At 34.6% G+C, this 21,614-nt stretch overlaps 1 protein-coding gene across 1 annotated transcript in view; it reads right to left on the minus strand.

Moving 5' to 3' along the window:
- Window positions 1-21,330, minus strand: part of LOC112693648 (retinal homeobox protein Rx1-like) — a 46,427-nt gene extending 25,097 nt beyond the window's left edge. The window contains exons 1-2 of the mRNA XM_025568816.1: window positions 20,670-21,330; window positions 2,207-2,631 (exon numbers count right to left, since the gene is read on the minus strand). Of these exons, the coding sequence (XP_025424601.1) occupies window positions 2,207-2,631; window positions 20,670-20,925 (681 nt within the window). The 5' untranslated portion in view covers window positions 20,926-21,330. The remainder of the gene's footprint in view (window positions 1-2,206; window positions 2,632-20,669) is intronic.
- Between the last annotated feature and the right edge of the window lie 284 nt (window positions 21,331-21,614).

Here is a 21,614-nt window from a genome sequence, read left to right on the forward strand (position 1 = left end):
ACACACACACACACACACACACACACACACACACACACACACACACATATATATATATTTGTCAACGTCTATGACATTTCTGACATCCACGTTAACTACTCAATTAATACAAATAATTTGATCATAACGTCAATTAAGGTGATAATTAAATAACTAAATTACACTTCAGATTGCAATCAGAAACATTTTCGTTTGTTCGAAGTACAGATTGTATTCATTATAAGACTAAATTAAATACATCCATGCATAAGTGTGTATACTATTATTTTTAGTTATGTAACGTGTTTAGGCGTTTTTATATATATTTTTTAAGTAACTTGAATGGACTATTTTATCTTTCAATCGTTATGAGATCAAATAACTGTTCGATCTTACTTAAATTATAGTTATTGTTTCAGAAATAATCTGTCTACTTAAAACAATAGTTCGTAGAATTAGTTTAATGGCTAATAGATATAAATATACGACATTCATAGAAATGTTTAACGATCGGTAATTAATTTAGTTAAACTTTTAAGTGTTGTTATTGTAAAAAAAAATATTAGTAACGTCATACTACAAAATTATGCATATAACATGCATATAATACATAATTTAATAGTAATCCAATATTATATCATTATCAGACGTATTATAGCTATTAAATTAATTATTAAATGGTATTTAATACTTTCTCGATAAAGATAAGATAAAAATAATGAAATACAGTCAATAGGAAGTCAGTCTATATTTTTTTAAGGTCAAATTGTAATACATATGTCTAGTTTACGGACTTTATGAAATGATGAAAGCAATTTAGAAACCACAAATCATAAATATTTATGAATATGATATTGGTATTAGAAGATAGTAAATAAAACTATTGCTTGACCAAAAGTTTATAAACGGTTTACACAACTTAAACGGCTCATCATATAAGATTCCTGCTCACTAATATAAGTAAAATAACGTAAGCGTAAGATTTGAACAAAATTAATTTTTTACTTTAAAAATCGATAGCTCTCAATACAGGTATTATTTTCTCCTCCGTGAATATAGCCTGTATGTTATTATAATTTTAAGGGTAATATAATCTTAATCTATAAAATATTTGTGAAATAACATGTATTCATCATACTACTGCAGATCGACATCGATATTGTAATAATTTCTTTGAACAGAAATCCTAATGAGTTATAATTATAAAATATTTAACCATGTAGAGGCATGCAGGACATACGTTAGGAGAGCATAAAGTTTTATTAAAATAAAACTTGTTTACAGTATTTTAGTGTACATGTAAATGCAGTGAGAAAAACATAGTAGCTCGTTAAAAAAGAAGTATGATAAATAGAATCAAAGATACAAAAAGGATGAATACGATGAAAACCCTTTTCGCGAAAATATTAGGTATGTTTCTTTCAACTCTAAACTATACCGATAGTTAATAAATGTAAATGTTATATTTTAAATTTGCCAAATTGTAAAGTGATCGTAAAAACTGCAGTCTATCGCATAAGACAGAAAACACAGATCTCGGCTTTTATATATAATCTGTCTTGGCCAGGTTCCACAGTATCCGCATTCTTAAAATTAATTTTAATATGAAACCAGTTATTCATTCAGAAACGAAAAAAACTAAAAAGAAAAAACACCTTTTAAGGTACGTTCCCCTGAAAACGGATGTATTCACAAAAGGAAATATTGTAGCACAACAATCCATAGAGACCTTAACCGATACTGATGAATTATCATTTACGCGTTTCAGTAACATTACTCATTATCTCATGAAAACAATCAAAAGTCTGCCGTATGTAGGCGTTCTCGTGTTTGTACCGACTAATTGTTCGTGATGAATCTAGAACAATTATTATATCACATATGGCACTAATGGTTTATTTCGAACACACCCACATCTCGTTTGTCGTTAATCATTTTATTACAGTAAATAAACTACTCTAGACTGCGATTTGCGTTTTGGTTGCATTTATTTCTGGTTTAGAAATCCAAGCGCGTGTCTCGGGGTAAAATATGAAACAAAACCCCTTAATCAACAGCGTCAGGTCATACACGTAAAGGGTAAACACCCGCATCGCCCTTTTACGCAAGAACTGCACTCGGTCATCATAACGATATGCAGTTCCGTACAACTGTCCGTGGGGGTGGGTGGTATGGATTTTCCGAATCGTTCGACGAAATACGTGATATGATATGATCGGAAACTCACCTGGACCCTGACTTCCGGCAAATTGACCTTCATGGCCAGCTCCTCGCGGCTGTACACGTCCGGGTAATGTGATTTCTCGAACGCTCGCTCCAACTCGTGCAGCTGATAGGTGGTGAACGTGGTGCGGTTCCGGCGGTGCTTCTTCTTGTCGGGCGGCGACATGCCACCGGTCGCGGCCGCGGGTGACGCGCTCGCCCGGCCACCAGACATGTGCTCGTCGTCCGGTTCCCCGTCGCTGCTGTCGCCGCAACCGCCGCCACTGCAATCGTCCATGTCGCCGGACCGTCGCTGTTGCAGTCCTCCGCCGCCGCCGCCGCCGCCGCCGCCGTCGCAACCGCTGACGTTGCCACCGCGAATTTGCTGATCCGACGGTACGTGCTGATGGCGCGTTTGCTCGGTGTCGCTCGAATTGCAACTGTTTTCGCCTGGAAAATAGAAGAAATGCGAACGTTTTGCAATTAGACAATCCGTCACAGTTTGAACAATAATGGTTTTAATAATGACAAAAACGATATTGTACAGCGCGTAAAACATGAATCGAAAGAACCTAACGGTGGCGGTGTTTCGTAGGTATAGTTTAGACGAACGGTAACATTTTTTTTCCGTCTCGTCCGCACGAACACATCTCATACGGGTATCTTTGAACGTTTATACCGGAACAGTTGCAGTCAAGAGTCGGGTAAGAGGCGCATTGGGATGACGATTTAGACAGTTATCGAAACGCTTGTGATATACTTGGATAAATTTAGTGATAATTGGTATGTTTAAAACGGAGTGTAGGGATTTATAAGAGACGCATAATTGATCTTTTGTAATAGTACGAAGAATTTTTCATTGGATATACGGTTAGTATTGGGAATGTTTACTGTGCCCCAGAGCTGAATTTTACAGTTCGTCTAAGTGGGTCTCTTAGTAGTAGTAAGTGAACGAACAGTTTATTATTTTAGGTGGTTTTATATTATTTTATTTTTCATTAGTCATGACCAGGTATGTTACCGGTCAATTTATACACATCTACACAGATGCCAAGATGCCTAACGATACCCTAACGCGTCGGGTATAATTTTGGGATCGGTTATAAAGAAGAATGTCTGACATATCGGTTTTTCATATCTTCATTATAATCTGACATTTAATATTATGCAATTTTTATTAATCACTGTTATAGAGGATACAAATTTTTGGAATTATGTTTAATGGTTAAGCATTGTGGTAATATTACGTAGTATACAAATGCAAACTATTAAAATATGAACAAGTATTATCACTGTTTTGAAAGTGATATTTTTATTTGTACTATATATACACGCAACAAGTAATGTAATTCAATAAGTAGAATATAATTATACATTTCACTTTTAAATTAAAGAAATTAATGCATTACACGTAAAGAAAATTAAAATAATTGTAGTATTTATTCAAAGACTTTTAAGTTTGAATTAAAATTATAGGTTAAAATTGTATTATAGAACATACCAATATTTACTGATTAAAAAAATGTTCATTCTATTTATTTCGAAGTACAATTTTCAAACGAATTGCTTAAAATGATATTATTTTCAATGAAAAAAAATCGATCGTTTTTCCTATGAATAAAGTGTATTTACTTTTACGTTTGAATTGTAAATGGAAAAAAACAAAATTTCTATGGGATCTCAATTGTCGTTGTCATCTAGTGATTTCTGAGTGTTGTTTTTTTTTTTTTTTTTTGTAAGACCATCGTGTACACGAACCCTTGTAATATTTGTTTAATTCTTTTATCGATTGATTTATAATAACATATGTCCACTCGAAGGGTTTTTTTTCTTTTTTTAAATAAAACTATACAATACACATAAACGTTTGACATACATAATATATTAAAATAAAATACTTTCAATTAAACCCATACGCGTGTAAAAATAAATATGTTATTTAATCACTATATTATATGGACGCGTGTATATATCATAATATTTTCCCAACTCTAATACATGTCTTAATGCTAAGTGATCGTCAGTCTAAATAAGTACACATTATATGTGTTAATTTAACACGCCCAAATGTATAGTAATAATTTAATAATAATAATAATAATAATACATCATCTGCGTCTTATTTAACAAAACGTGGACGGGCAATAGTTTATAAATTATGGATAAAAACATGATGTTTCTATGTTTTATTGGATTTAAATAACCACTTAATTTACTCGGTCTCCGCCCACGAAATGAAAATTCCATCGCGGTTCAAGAGTGATTTAATGTGGGTATTTTTAAACCTTTTAATTCGGACCGCAGATGTTTATCTGCCACAGTAGTTGTATGCGTATCCACTCTGACGAGTATATAGAAACCTTAAATAATATATATGTATTACCATAATATTATAAATATTTTAATCTGCCGTCAATAAAAGCTACCGCTGATGGTACGCATTTGACGTAGGTGCGCAACCGGGAAGATAACCAAACCCAGTGTTTATTATAAACTACTATTAGTGGTTCTCAAACGTTTCCGATCGTGGAGCCCTTAAGATGATCAAACAAAATCTATGACGTTTCAAAAACAAGGAAAAAACTACAACTCATAGAAAAAAAATAAAAAATGGTGTATCAATGTTTCTAATGTCCTACTATATATATATATCTTTAGTATTTATAATTATTATAAAGATAAATACGATTATTACGCGTTTTAATATGCGAATTCAACCTCAAAGCAATCCCCTATTGCAAGCTTTTTCCATCTTGACAAGATCAGGAAATCCTTGGCGTAAATTTAAAAGAAAGCGGCATTGCGATTGGTAATAAATTACCTAATGTAACATTATACAACTCGAACCAAATCAATTTTAAAACGTAAAACAAAGAAAAAAGGATTCAACTCGTAATAACGTTTAAATTTTATTCGATTCATGTCCACGCAGACGCCCTTAAATCACTCTCGCAGGGCACAGTTTGAGAACCGCTGACGTAACTGATCGGACACCGACGTCTGTAGACGGCGGCGGTGGTAACTTCAGTAGCGCATACCTAACGTGACGGTATAACTTATGACACGTGGTACCTGAATCTAACTAATCGAAACTAAATCGTGATCTAGGAAATTAAAATATGTATTATTAATATATTATAATGAGAGTGTAATGCAAAGCAAACGGACTTCGATTGAAACGTGTGGCTGAACCGGGCGCAGCGTACGTTGCAGACAACGGTTGAATAATATAACATCTCACGTTTGTATATTATAATAATATCGTAAAAGCGTTTTGTAAATGGACCAATGACTCAGGTGTATTTTTTTCCCCTGTATTATTGTTCTGTACACATAATACAACTTCGTATGTATACATATCTATAGACATATACATGTATGCTTGGAGTGTAATAGTTTAGTTTCGTTTTGACGATTTTGACAAGTTAATCGATATAGCCTGGGCGTAAATGTGGAAGCGGCTTCTGACTGTCGCCACTAATCACACGGCCAGAACTGGTCGGTCCCCGATTAAATCGAAAACGTTATTTCACAAACGAAAGACCGGTGTGTTTTAAGGTCTACAACTACAGCAATGGTTAACCGTGGAACGACCAGATCGACCGGCGTATGTACACAGATAAAATTTATAAAATCTAACAAGACTCGCACGAACACCTGCAAACGGGTACATTTAGTACGGATGGATTAAATTCATCACGAACTCTCCTCCCTATTAACACCGGCCCAATACTTCAGAAGTCCTAACAACCCTTATATCAAACCTGGTTAACCACGGTATACGTGGTACGGTTTTTCGGTAAACTTAACGAACACAACATTGCTCGTATTTTACGCGCGCAACGTTCATTTAACGCACGTGTTGCTCGTCTGCGTTGAACGCGGCGGTACGCACCCGAACCAAATGTGTCGTATTTGCGGAAAAACGAATTTCCTCGAGTCACAACGGACCCTTGTGCTCTTCTGCGAATTTAACGATTTGACTAGCATCGGTTCACAGCCACCACGGTATAAATTATAAAAGTTTCACCGGTTACTTTTACCGTGCGGGGTATATTATGGTATCGGCGTGTATTAGTTTTAAACGCCCTTAACAAACCACGATATAAATACGTATGGGTGCGTAATGTGTTTGCATGGGAGTATTTTTTTTTTTAAATTTCGTTTTTTTTTTTTTGTGCACGCGTGCGCGCCTGTACTTAACGAGCCCGAAACGAACGTTTTTATTGCCCTCGACCAGTATTATGTATGTGCATAACAATAATATATTATTAAATCGTCGTAGGAAAACGAAAAAAAAAACAAAAGAGTTTCTTTTTTTTGAATTCCTCCGCGCTAATCAGATTAACGTTCAGTCGGTAATAGTGCTGCCGCCATTCTGTCTGTTTGTCAAAAAAACAACATAACCCATACATCCAGATGGAGCACGCGATACTCTCGTTAGCGGGAATCAACCGCGCCGCCGTCACTACGTAATACGCGCTGTACACAAACAACGGTATGGCACCCAGTGCAACAAACATATGTTGGTTACCGCGCTGCAGTTACCACTCGCTCCGTCCGTGCGCGCCTAGCCTAACCAACGGTACTGGTTTCTTACGAAACACTTGAGCGATGCTCAGGGCCAGCGAGAACTTTTGAGAGCCCCCGGGGCTGATAGGTTCCAAGCCCCTTTACTGACATTCGTTTGGCCATGATATACATTCTACTTATACATAATTATTATTAGTACAATAAAAATATTTTAATTTACATCTTATGCTACGGCGAATGAGATTATAAAATAATTTTGTATAAAAGGCTGAGACGGCGGGCCCTCTCGGAGGTACGGACCCCGGGGCTCAAGCCCTCTTTGCCCCACCCTCTCGCCGACCCTGACGATACCAATGCGCAGTGACGTTTCCCGTAGTCACCGTGATCTATGAACCTGTGTGCAGAGTTCAAGATCTTAGTTTGCAAAGAGTATGATGATATAATATGCATAGTGGACCACAACCGAGGGGTGTTTGTATACCTACGCAAACGAGGTATCATTTTATGGGGGGACAACTTATGCGTTTGCCACAATCTGGTTTAGCTTTAGTTTAGCTTTTCAAAATTCGGCACATTATCAAAATGCAAATACGTATTTTACAAAACCGTTGAAATGTTGTGAATCAGAAAAACGAGACGTGTATGGGTTCTATGTACAAAGTACAAACCGTTATATTTTCGGGCTAGTTTGACATCCCCCTCCCCCTCTATAATCGGCACTTTAGTAAAATGGACTGCAAAGTCCGCAATTTAATAAGTACACGCCGACTGGCCTACTCCAGAAAACACTGAAATTATGCCACTGCTACTTAGTCGTATGTATTCAGTACTTATCTATGATTACCTATGTACTTGTCCGGTGTACAATAATCATGTACATATTATACGCACGAACACGCTGCAGTGACGGCCGTGTATAGTACACACACACACATTACAGTATATTATATTATAAAATATTGTGTACATATTTGTTGTGTGTAGGTGTGTACGGTTTAATTTTCACCCTTTCTTCGACCGAAAACTTTTCATGTACAGCAGTTACTATTATTATTATTTTATGCTGATAGCGAGTGAGCCGCGACTGTAATATGCGCTGCGAACACGATTCCACACGCGATCCGTTTTTAATATTAATCCGAATTACGTTTAATTGGACGGCAACCCCTGCACGACGGCGGAATTGGGCTCTGTTATAATGATAATTTTCTTTTTCACCCCTTTTTGTTTATTTATTCAGTTTTTTTTCCTTCCGTCCTTATCGGCAGATTCCGCAGGAGATAGCCCAGTTTATACTAATTCAATTCGGACGCGCGCCCATGTCGGTGTGTTCGTGTACGTGTGTGTGTTGCGCTCGGGACACGTGGCATGATGATGATACGCGCAGTAACACGATATTATAATAATATTACTGCAGCCAGACCACCACCACCGCTGCTGACTGGATTCGCGCACTATTATTATCATCGTTATTACCTATTATTTCGATGGTGCCTTTCATCGCGTTTCACGTCGTTCGTTGTTGATATCACACCCGGTGGTACGAGGGGTTGAACATATTACGTATTTATACGTATAAACATTGAAATAGAAACTTTTCAACAAACGTTTTTTGTTCGACTGAGAAAAAATTTACGTCGTGGAAGAGATGAAAATAATTAATTGACCCGGGGATCGCATACGCCTTTTGTTTAGCAAAAAATAAATAATTCGAAATGAACGCACGTTGTACGCGTGTTTTGCACTCGAATTATTGTTGGACGCCCTTACGTATGAGACTGTTAGTGGCTATCGAATTAATTCAATCGTCACCGGACGCGGTGCGCGAATAATATCGGAGGAAAAAAATGAGTACGAAATAAAATAAATTTATATATGTAACACTAGACTTATGTCGATAACGTTGGACGACTTGTGTACGGAGACTCGTCAGTGATGTCTGTCGGGAAATATTGCACGCAGTTTTTTTTTATTTTCTCGTATTAATATTTTTATTATTTAGGGTGCAAAATCTGTAATCCTGATAATAAATGTCACGTTAATTTACAACGTGAGCCGCAACGGAAACGGCTTCATTAGGATTACTGTTGTTCGCGGGCGTACACACACACACACACACACACACACACACACACACACACACACACACATATAATACGCAGGCTTAAAAAACCACACAAATATACGCACAACGTTGTGCTTGTAGATGCGTATAAAAACATGTACACAAAACGCACACATGTAAAAAATATACATACAATGATAATGTACGTATATACACTGGCGTTACGCTCCGGTGCGATGGGGTCGACACATTTGAAACGTACACGTTTTCATTTCTGTTTCGCCTCCCCCGCGCATATTTCGTCGATCCCCTTTTGTATACACACATATTATGATGTTATACGGTCCCGCGCATTATCGTCATTAATACTTTTACTATTACGATTGTTATTGGCGTTTTATGACGTCTGATAACGTGTTAAATTATTATTGTACCACAATAATATGTATACACACATATGCTACATACGTACGTAAAATAATGTTAAGAAGAAGTGGGAAAGCAATGCGGGGCGATATTTTTCCTTTTATTTTTGGTGATAAATCGTTGACTGCGACACGGGTTTCTGTTCACACGGTCTACATAGGCTTTACGCACCGAAACGGCCGCGGATATAATATTTAACCGTCAAACGTTTTTATTTTTCTATACAGTATCGTATTATATTATCGGACAAAATTGTTTTATGAAAATATAAATAGGTATTTTATCGATCAACTGTGGAGTGCACGTTATACATAATAGTATTATTATTTTCTGAAACGTCTAAATTGATACAATAATTATTCGTCATCAAAAATTGTGTTCTTTTAAAAAATGTATTTTATTCACACTAACGAAGTGATATACTCGTATTTTCTACCCCATTGATGTACTGTAGTGGGAAGAAAGGTTTAATCATAATTATGGAAAGTTTAAGTTAACTAAATTTTGTTTGTGTAGAAAATGTTGTCCTTAATCGATACCACTGATTATTAATATTCATCTAAACATTTTTCAGTCAACCGATATCGAGTTCTATACTGTATACAATATAAACATGTAGGCGTTGTAAATGGGTGTGAAATCATAAACGATGAATTATAATCAAAGCGATTAATTGAAACACAAAAACTATGTATAATTTAGTTCACTCAGTACGGATCAGTGGCGTAATTAATTGGGGTGATGATGTTAGGGGTTTCCACCCCCCCAGAGAATTTTCAGACCTTAAATTTTTAAATTTCGATAAATTTGAAGCTAATTATTTGTAAATACGCCACTAGCAGGGATAACATAATAAATGCATATTTTTGAGTTATTTACATGTAAAAAGCTAAAAATAAGTTCAAGCAGGATCTATTTTGTGATATATTGTGTACCATGCAACTGCGCAAGTCGTTTGACTTGTGCAGTTACATGAGTCATTAATGTCTGTTATTTAGTATATTTATTGTACTATAGTACTATACATAGGTAGTAGGTACATAATATACAAATAAAAATTAATGTGTTATCATAAATATGGCTGATATTGAATGTTTTATCTTTTAATTATGGTGGATCTATTGTCATTTATATTAAATAATGATGCAATTAGATATTTTTAAAACAATTAGTTCATGTTACGTTTTGTAATTGAATTACTTAGTATCCCATTAAACACAATAAAGAGTTAGAAGAATGCCTACTCGTGCGTTTTTAATAAATAGTTAGCTTTTGTAATTGATTGTCTGTTTAAAGTTTGTTAATTTCGTACTTCGTGTGTAATACGCAAGAAAATAACTTTGGAGGTTCAGAATTTAAAAAAAATTAAAGGAAACAGAGCAAGATCGATTTTTGTCGTCTAAATACCGAGTGAAGAATCATCTTAGTAAATTAATCTGTGCTTAATCTAATTTCAAAGAACTGTTTAATAGTTTTCAGTTCATGGATGTGAAATGTTATCACTTAATATAATTTTCGTAATATGCAGCGTAATATACAACCAGTTTGTTTTTTATAATTTATAATTCTAGAAATGTTCTAACTTTTTTTCTTGAGAAATAATAATGTCTAAATTAACTAATTATCATACTAATATATGGCTATAATTATTTAGTATTTTCAAGTTAATCATATTATAAAAAAAAATAATTATAATATCGGAATAATTATACAATAAATGTATTATTAACATGAACTGAATTTTTATTTTTCTGTTATTAATACTATTATATAATTTCGAATCGAAATATCAAGATGTTGCAATTTAATACAATGTTTATATTCTCTAAATTAAATTGTATTATTGTTATGCAATGTAACTCACATTAAACATCAGGTTAGCATTATTTTACAACTATTCGTAAATCTTCTACCAATTTGATTAAGACAAATATTTTTGATAATTCAAACTGTTACGACGTTATTAATACATTATTGCCTTTTCATAAATCTAATATTGAAATATTAACTGATATTGAAATAGCAATAATATTATAACTAATTAAAATAGCTAGTAGAAGTTTATACTCTTGGAAATATTGATTCATGAACTATCATTAAAAAAATAAAAATTGAAAATATTTTATAATAATAAATAATATAATGTAGACAGTTAATTAGTAAAATTATTCTTTATCAAATTCTAGAATTAATTAATTTCCAGAAACGATAAAGCTTCATAAAAAAAAATGTATCTTCTATAAAATTGAACTATTTAATTTTATAGTAATAATAAAAACACTTATTATTTATTGCTGCTTAACATAAATAAATAAACAATTAACTATAATATACTGTTTGATGCATTTAACTAAACTTTTGTACATGTTCGACGGTTGTTTTAGAATAAGTAAATATAATGGCATTTTCATGGAATAATTATGTATATACGGGTTCGACTATACCTTTGTATTTTAAAATCATTTTATACACCGATTAAAGAATCAACTGAAACCATCAAAACAAAAATAACATAAAATTACAAATAGTTTCGTTTAAAGTTCAATTATAATTTGTAATAATTTAGAAATGTACGAACTATATAATATATGTATAAAACTACCCACGAGGATAAACTCGACATCTATAGGAAAAAAATATAGTTGTCGTTAAAAACGTAGGTACAAAATATTGATCATGTTATAATATTGCGTTTAACTATTATTCAAATATAATTTTAATAAACCAGTAATGAAATGTATATAAATTAACTCTGACATGCAAAGAAATAAAAGAAATAATCGAGTGTACACTGTGTAGGTATGAATAAACAGTACGTACTTACTTTTACGAGACAATTTGTACGGAACGGATTAAAAACCAAATTAAATGTATATTAGATGGTTTTGAATAGCGATTCGCGTAATGGTAAAAATAAAACGAGTTAAAGCGGTGGACGCGTACAACAATGAATCGGTGTCCGTTGCGGGTTAGTATCATTATAGCGATCATCGTCGTTCATATGCGAGCTAGTTTAGATCGCAATAAGATAATAATACATACTTTATTATTATTATTTCGAAGTGACGAAGGGTTGTAAAGGCAACCCCGTAATGTGGTATAGCATACTTTAGAGTATTAATAACGAACTAATACAAACCATGTTTTAAGTAAAAAAAAAAAAAAAAATCACTACAATTAATTTAATAAGGGTTTTGCGATTCGGTTCGCTGTGTACATACACGATAAATAGTTGTGCGTTCCATTTATTGGGTAATTCGCAGCAACGCGCACGTACACTGCGTTGTTATTATTGTTATTGTATATATAAGTGTACGCGTACAACATGATATTATTAGCGATTGCGTGTGCCCACTGTAAAAGGATCCGAGAAATCGGCTTAGCGCGGCGGAGACGTACGACAAACCCCTACGGAGCGCAGTGGCGACCGGCGGCGGCTGGTATGGAACGCGACCAATTACGGTAACAACGGCTCGCGCCGTGCAGTGGTAATAATCTTTGCGAATACAAAACGCGCTACGGGTCGGCTACTAGTGCGCCCACACGTATACACGAAATTGTAATCATTACTGGTGCACGCGGAACTCGCCGATGGGATTTGGATTCGAGACCGCGGATGATGCGCGCGTACATTATTAAATAAAGGTCGCGGGAGCCAGCCGAAAGCTGACAAACGTCCTTCTAACGAAGTGTAATAGGCCGTTGTCAGGTCCGAACGGTGCGGCGGCATGTAGAAACGAGGACGTTTCAATGCGAGCGACCTGCAAAAGCTGAGGCGAAACGAACGAAAACGGCGTGCGGACGAACAAATCCCGATTACGTTTCCCGTGCGCGCGTTCATCGCATAGGTTTTATGTACGCATATATATAAAACCGAAGCGAGAAGAAAAGCCTCTTAGATTTACCGTGTCCAATCGTGTCCAGCACGGGTTATCATTCGCCGACGACAAACGCAAAATACACGCTTATCGCTAGAATTAGGATATTGATGACCTAAAAAACACACAAAAATACCCTAAGAACTTTAAAAAATTACCTTAAAAAATATCTAAAAAACTAATTAAGCAAGTGAACAAAATGTATTTATAAATAATAATTTTTATTAGAGATATGAGTGTGATAATGGGTGTAATAGTAATTTAAATTATGAATCATAAATTATAATGTTAATAAACAATAGTATACATTTACATTTTAAGCATTATATAAAATTATTAATTATTAAATTGTTTTCCAAACTTGGGTTTAACATTTGCTTTAAAATCTAAAATTTGACAAAAATGCCTCACGTTGTACAAAACCTATAAAAAATGACCTTAAAGATGAAAAAATGACTTAGAAATGTTGAAAAGTAACGTTAAAAACACAAAAAATGCATTTATAGCTGAAAATGCATAAAAATGCAAAAAAAATGCAAAATTAAATTAGAATATTCTGCATTAAGAGAGCATGAAATAATTTTTTATCTAGGATAGTATTGTACAGAATCAAAGGAAAAAAAATACAAAAATTATCATCATTCTAACTCTACTTATCGCCCTTACACAAGTTCACAGTTCTAGTTTATACACTTACGTTTCGTAAGAGAATGCTGTCAGATTCATATGTAAGTATTTTATGTGTACTACGTGAAGAGTTACGGAGGAGAGTACATAATTATTGTAGTTAGTTTCCATCAACAAATTACTATTATTGTTATTAATTTATTCAATGCTTTAACGGGAAATTTTTGAACAATTATTTTACAGAAACGGATGCGATACAAGTTGTAGAATGAAAACAGATAAAAGAATAAAACAATAGTTTAAACCTAAAACCAGAAGACATAATTAAATATAATATTGATTTAAAACAAAACCGGTTAATACTTAATCGTCAATCCTGACATATATGTCTAATTTATTAATTATCTTTATCAATTTAATAATAAAAATAGTGCAAAGTTGACAAAACCGACCTTTAAGCCTCTATTATTTATTTATAGAATTACACAATAAAAAAAAGTATTTAAAAAGGAAAAGAAAAACACGTATAAGTGACTAATGTAGTAACCCATAATAGATAGTCGCATAACAAATATTATATTAGGTGGGTACTTATTACCTATTATAAAAAATAAAAACATTTTAATTTGTTCAATAATTTAGTTAGGAAAATTTTTAAAGTTCTACTAAATAATTAATTAACCTAGTTAACCAAGCAAAGTAAGTAATTAATATAATAACAAACAAACTTTGATATTATTCTCGAAAATGTTTTAAAACTAATTTCTATAACATTTTAACGAACAAATTAATTTTTTACGCTACTCTTGTGTAAAGTTAAAATAAATTATAATCGCTTTAAATGTTATAAAAGTATGAAAAATATTTCAGCTTATTGGCGAATAATTTTAAACTTTAAATAAGGTATAATGATAAATAATCTAATCGAATAACAACTATTATCGTTAATACATTTTAAGCATTATTTTAATTTCGTGAGATAGTAACTTACAGCGTTAATCAATTAAATTTAATATTAGTGGAGAAAAAAAATGCCATCATAAATTTAAAATTCATGAATAAGCATTCAGTAAAAAGTCAAAAACATTACATATATTTTGTTAATGCAAAACAATAACAATAAATCATAACAATAAATGAAAAATATTTCATAGTATATTCTATATTATATTAACTATTCGTTTAAAACTTGTTTTTCGTGGATCAAGCAAATATAATATATTATACGTCAAATTATTTATAAAATAATATCTAAAACTATTGATAAAAACGAAATAAATATTTATATGTATTGTCGTATATACGAGTATGTAACGCAATAGGAAATAGTGCTATTTAAGCGAAAATGCGATGAGGCGACAATAGCACATATAAATAAATAAAATTATGAAATTTTCATGTTTATTATATTATAAAATAATTATTAAGTGTCGACGAAGTACATACACAGAGACATTAAAAAAATAATGTGCAGTATAGAAAATATAAGCTAGTGAAGGAAGGAGCAGACGATTCCGGTCAAAAAGAAAAATGACGAATTTTCGGTTTGACAGTCCAGACTAGAGGCTTTTTTCGAGAACAATTATTTTCTTAATCGTAATTCAATCACTTTGAAAGCAGATACAGTGATTTTCCGTTTTGTTATATTTTAGTAGAATACATTTTTCTATTACCCTTTGAAAATTGAGTTTAAAATGTATTTATATTTTTATTATTTTTCTTTTAATCATAACTATAATTGCTATGAAAAATATTATTTTACAGAGTTACTAGTGCGATAATAGTTTAGAAGTTAATAAAAATTAAAAAAATAATCGATTAGAGATACGTTTTATGTCAACCAACTATCATAACGTTGAAGGTATAATTGGAGGGGTAGTCTTTTTAACAATCGTCGTACTCAGTAAAATTATTTTTAAAACATTCAAAAAATATGATCTGTTGTTACGTGGGACATCAGGTTACGGCATATATGATAATATAAAAAGTTAAAAGATTATTAAACATACATCTAAAATAACAGGAATGTTTGAACATTGAGTAATGAAAATTAAATTATAAAAGATATATTTCAACATGTTACAACATATCATACATGTATACAATTGTTTCATGAAAATTATGTAAATGTTCAGAAATACATTTTTAATTTAGCTAATGACATTTGTTCTATGATTCAAGAAATATTAATTATAATAAATTAAAATATTATTGATAATAAGAGTTTATAATAATTTATTATAGGAACATTTTTTAATATATTTTGAAAATTCTATTTCATTAATAAATATCCTTTTAAGTATGTAAAGTATAAATGTAAAAGTTATTGCTTGAAATTCTAAAAGATAAATATTTATTTTTTTGAAATATTGGTAAACTAAATCATTGAAAAGGTTCTCTTTTAGAAACTACATATATATGGAAATAGATATGTGACGTTATGTATGTAGTAACATGAATACCTACAAATATATTATATACTATATAAAGCGCTTTTATGATTATATATGTAAATATATGTATATAGAGCTGTAAAATAAAACTTACGTAGATTAAAAACACAAATATTGCCTTCAAAGTCACCGTTAGTACGTATTTAAATATATATAAATTTGTTTTATCCCCATATTAAATGTAAGTAAATTATTTGATTTCGGAGTCCAATATGTGTGTGTTTTTATATAAATTATATTGCTTATGATATTATTTACCATAAATACCTTTTAATTTTATTCGCGTTATTACATATTTGCATATACTTACATGTATTGCGTCAATAATTTGATTCCTAAATCGGGCTCTATGCAAACATACATAGTTGTGCAAGCTATTGGATTGAGAACTGGGTTAACCGCCGTCATTCTAATACTGCAATAACAGCTGGTAAAATTTACCACTGTGTAGTTACCAAGCTCGGAGTACAGTTTACACCTAAAGCGATCAGTCAACTTACTATGCACTAGTTATAACATTCTATATTGTAAGATTTGCAACTTATAGTGGCATCAGAATTTGTTATAATTTGATATGAGTAAAACGCTAATTAATGTGTGAAAAAAGTTTGTTGTATTTAATATTATGATTTGACATGAAATCTTTGGTGGATTTGACACGTACCCATGTGTGATCGATAAATCCAAGGCAACCGTTAGAAACTAAAAATACCAAACTTTTAAAGTTATTATAAATACACGCGGTGCATAGTATAATGCTACAGTGATAATTACTAATATCGATTAATTGCTACTTATTTTAATAAATGCATAGTAAGAATGTTGTGATGATAATTTAATATAAATATAAAATTAAAATTGAATATATACAATTTCTAGTATTATTAAATTGGCTTAAATACATCTACATTATGGAATTATAAAATAATTCATTAGTATAAGTTAATCGAGTATACTACTTCGTAATATAATTTTTTTAAAATACAATTTTATTTAGAAGCTTTGTACTAAAAGGTGGATGGTGATAAGCAATGGCGTATCCAGGGTGGTTAGCGGGTTATGACCCTCAAAATGTTTCTCTTATTTATGCAATAATTTTAAGAAAAAGGTATAATGATTATTATACCATCATTAAAAAATTTGAACAGTTTTAATAAACTAAATAATAACATATAATATATTTACACTTATGCTTAATCGATTTATTAAAATTAAAAAGTTGATACTTATGTAGGAGAGAAATTAAAATATAAAACTCCCCCAAAATATTTTTCTAACTACGTCACTGGTCATTAGTATAATTATGACTGTAAATATCTAATGCATTTTTAATTCAAAACCGGTCGTACATTACGCATATAATAATACTCCAGGCTACGCATTTATTTATTTATTTCTATAAAAAATTATTTATTAGTATATTTATAATTATTAATTGGACATTTTTCTCATTTCATTCGTTTATTATTATTATTATTATTATTGTTATTTATTATTCTAGATGTATCTAACATATAAAGATGACAATTATATAACACTCGGTCCGAAACGTTTATATCATAACTCGTCAACATTTCAAATGAGATTTTTGGATTACCCGTAGTTTTTCAAAATTTTCACTATAGCTATTTGGAATTTAAAAGTTCGCGCTACACGCAACTTATTATTTGCTTATAAAAAATGATCAATAATTAATGATAACAGAAATGATCCTAGAATTTAATTGTTCACCTCAGAGTCTTATTGTAATAGATTGTGTATTGAATAAAAACGTAATAATATTTATGGTAATTTAATATATAGTATTAGGAAGAGAAAACATATACCTTCCAAATATTAGTGTAGATATAGTGAAAGGGTTGAACATTTCTTAAACCTTTTAAATTATGCCATTGAGTTTTTAGCTGTTATAGGATTTATGTGTACGCGGGCAAGTGCGCGTTAAGTTTTATACAATTTAATTAAATTTTTTTTAAAGCCCGCGACCGTTTATTATTATTATTATTATTTACTAGACGTGATAATTATTTAAACCATATGTTATGTGCTAGGTAATGCATAAAATGCAGTATATAACATGATGTAGAGAGGTGCATATGAGTAATTATAATCCATGCATAATGAAATACCTGTACGCGAAACAGAATGTTGTACGCTGTGTGATTATCGCACGGGACGGACGTACGACGTACGTGAAGGGGGGGGGGGGTGAAATTGCGCATTAATTTTGATATTTTAATTAATAATTGGAACAGTGGCCGATAAGATGTTTGATTAAAATATTATGTTTTAATCAATTTAATTGTTCGTAATTATAATAGTATTACGAGGCAACGACACGCGAACCGATAACAGCGTCGATAGCGCACGAATTAGGCTTTTCGCTAGACACGGTTCGTATTTTTTCTCCCCCTTTAACGACGACCGCTTGTGTGTGTGTATTCGCGCACGCAGCCGTAAGTCGTTTTCCCTTATAAATGATTATAATATATTTATAACTTTCTATCCGTTCGCGCGCGTTTACGTGAAAATGATATAAATTATAACATTACGATATACCGTTGATTTGTGTGCGCGCGCGATTTTGCCCACGTTCCGTAGCTGATAAATTCATTTTACTGGGACGTCGCGTCAGGTATCGTGCATGATTTCGACGGCGCGGAGAAAATACGTTGTCCGTCGTAGACGATTGTCCTATAAGGATGATGACAGTGGTGGAGTCGAGGGTCGTTAACCATCACGTAAGTCTGCTCGAATAGAGTTTTCAAGTCGCACGAATCGTTTACCGATTCGAATACGTTTTATAACGTACCATGTTTTATGTTGGGACACTGAAATCGCCTATAAAATACGGGTAAAAAATCCATCCGGACGCGCGTTCTCCAACATTAACGAAGAAATGTATATATATATGTTATTTGTACGCGTACAAAGGGGTGAAAACACGTCCAATAATTACCGTTCCGGAATTAAAACATCGCTTGATGGGACCGTGGCACGCGCGCTTATATCGAAGTCGGCCCGGGAACTTTCGAAGACGCTCGCAAAAGACATCCAGTGTCAGGACAGAGGGAGAGAAAATTGTACAAAAGTAATTTATTTCGAAAAGTGTACGTAAAGCACGCACTGCGCGCGTGTGCGTGTGCGTCTATGGAGTACATGTTAACGTTATTATTGTGTGTGCACGTATTGTAACGTATATAATGCAATATTATTTTATATCCGCATTAGGTCTCAATTAACCAGCCCGGGCGGTGGCGGCAACGGATCGGGAATGTGAGCGTTGTCGCGCGCGTAGAACGACAAACAACGGGCGCGAGCATACACCTCCTGTGTTCGCGCAAAAAGGGGAAATAACCGGCGGTAATTGTGGCACGGGATTTCGCGTTATAATACAATTCGAACGCGACGTTTAAACTTTTTAAGGTACGCATTGAAACGAAAACAAACAAACGCGCGCGTAGGACGTCGAAAGGAAAGGGAAAAGTGATTAAAAATAAATGGGCTTGAAAACGTATTTCCCCCCCGTCGGCGGTTTACCGAAACAATTACCACAACGCGAACGCGACGCAGATTTTTCCGAACCCATACCGTAGCTAATATCCGTGTGGCAGTTATGGCGCACCCACGGGATTCCGAGACATTTTGCAATACGCGCGTGAATCGGCGACGGCCGAGGCGACGTCTTAGCAGCGGATCTTAATCGGGTTATTGCGTAATGTTTTGCGTATACGAGCATACCTACGATAGTACGTACCGAAAGTATACAATGTTTGGGTAACATTATTAAAAGTACTTGAGGTGCCGCTACAGCACGCGTACAGAAATATACAATATTTTCTTACGATAATCGAGTATTTTCTTATTGTAATATGATTAACCTGAATAGGTTTTCTGTTAGCACCCGAATCTCGTCAGGACCGTACGTTTCGCAAGGTCCCGCAAAAATTGATTGACCCCCCTTGATCATGGAAAACAGCCGTATAAAATGGTATCGACAATATTTGTCGTTTCTTCGAGTGTCGTATAGAAGTACTCGTATATAGGATAGGGTGTCATCTCGAAAAATTTCACTTGTAGAGAAAGTGCAGGAGAACAAAAAGTCCCGTACGGCTACCCATTCAAAAAATCTTACGGTCGTGTGACCGAAAACGATGAGATCGTTACTTGTTTTTCTTGATTTATACGAAAAATTTGTCTGTATACAAGTACGTTCTATGTAAATGTAAATACTAACAAAACGTTTTATGTGACATAATGAGCGATAAGAAACTTGGCGCGAAACTTATATTTCGAAATTGTATAGGGTCCATTCGATCCGTAAGCACTTCATATTAACGGACAAGAGCAACAAAAACGTGGCAAATAAAAACACGTAGTGCAATTGCGCCCTACGTGAGCGTGATTTTCAACGCTGCCGTTCAGGATCGAACACTGGACCACCTTCGCAGTGTATTGTACCGAAGGGACAGGCGCGCGTTACGCTGACGAACAATAAATACTTGCCTCCGGACTCTTGGTCCTTGTGGTCTTGGCCGCGCTTCAGGCCGAGTATGGCGTCGATGGTGTGGTGCTTGGGCGCCGGAACGGACGTGGCCGCGTTCGTCACCGGCCGGTGCTGCGGCCCGTTGAACGCCAGACCGAGAGCCGTGACGGCCGCCTGGTGACGTCTGATGAGCAGCTCGATGTTGGCTCGGCTGTACGGCGGCATCTGCGCGGCGGCCGGCGCCATTTCGTTGTCGCTGTTGCTGTCCGTCTCCATATGGCCGACGGGCGGGATGCGGGTGGACGCGGGTGACGTGCGACGCGCGTCCGCTGTGCCGCGGTGTCTTCGAGGACGTGTCGCGCGGGCTAACCGATCGCACGGCACGGTCTCGACGGGGTACCGAACAGCGGTCGACGTGTCTGTTATCGGTGTTCGATTCGCGCGAACGCGAACGCCTAAACGTGGCTGCTGGAACGCGTTCCCGTAATCGTCGCGGTTGTCGGCGGTGATCGGAAGTGGTAACGTGAAAACGGATACGATTCGGATCGGGCGAGCGTCACGTGAGGGTTTGCGTTGCGCGCGGCCAACACCGGGGCGACGTGATAATGCTGCGTGCGTGCACGTCGACGACAACAACCGGAGTCCTACTGTTCGACGGCCGCAGCACCGGTGGCCGTGGTGGCGGCGGCGTGCCCGTCGTAGTCGCGTACAACGGCGCGTCACGCGTGCACCGCCGCCGGGGGTGGAAGGCGCGGCCACGGCGGACCAATGGCGCGTCACCGCGCGCCCCACCCTCGCACGAAATCGTTACACGTCGCGGCTTTCGAACAAACGGGCCACTTGTGCACTCCACCCTCTCCACCGCGACGACTATACGCCCCCTCTTCCCTGCCGCTGCGCCTACTCCACCGACCGCGGGTTTCGGGGCTCCGGGTATAATTCGATAAATGTTCTTTTCAAAACCC

This window comes from Sipha flava, unplaced genomic scaffold (assembly GCF_003268045.1).
Source record: "Sipha flava isolate LNK unplaced genomic scaffold, YSA_version1 89_pilon_pilon, whole genome shotgun sequence".
NCBI classification, from domain to species: domain Eukaryota; kingdom Metazoa; phylum Arthropoda; class Insecta; order Hemiptera; family Aphididae; genus Sipha; species Sipha flava.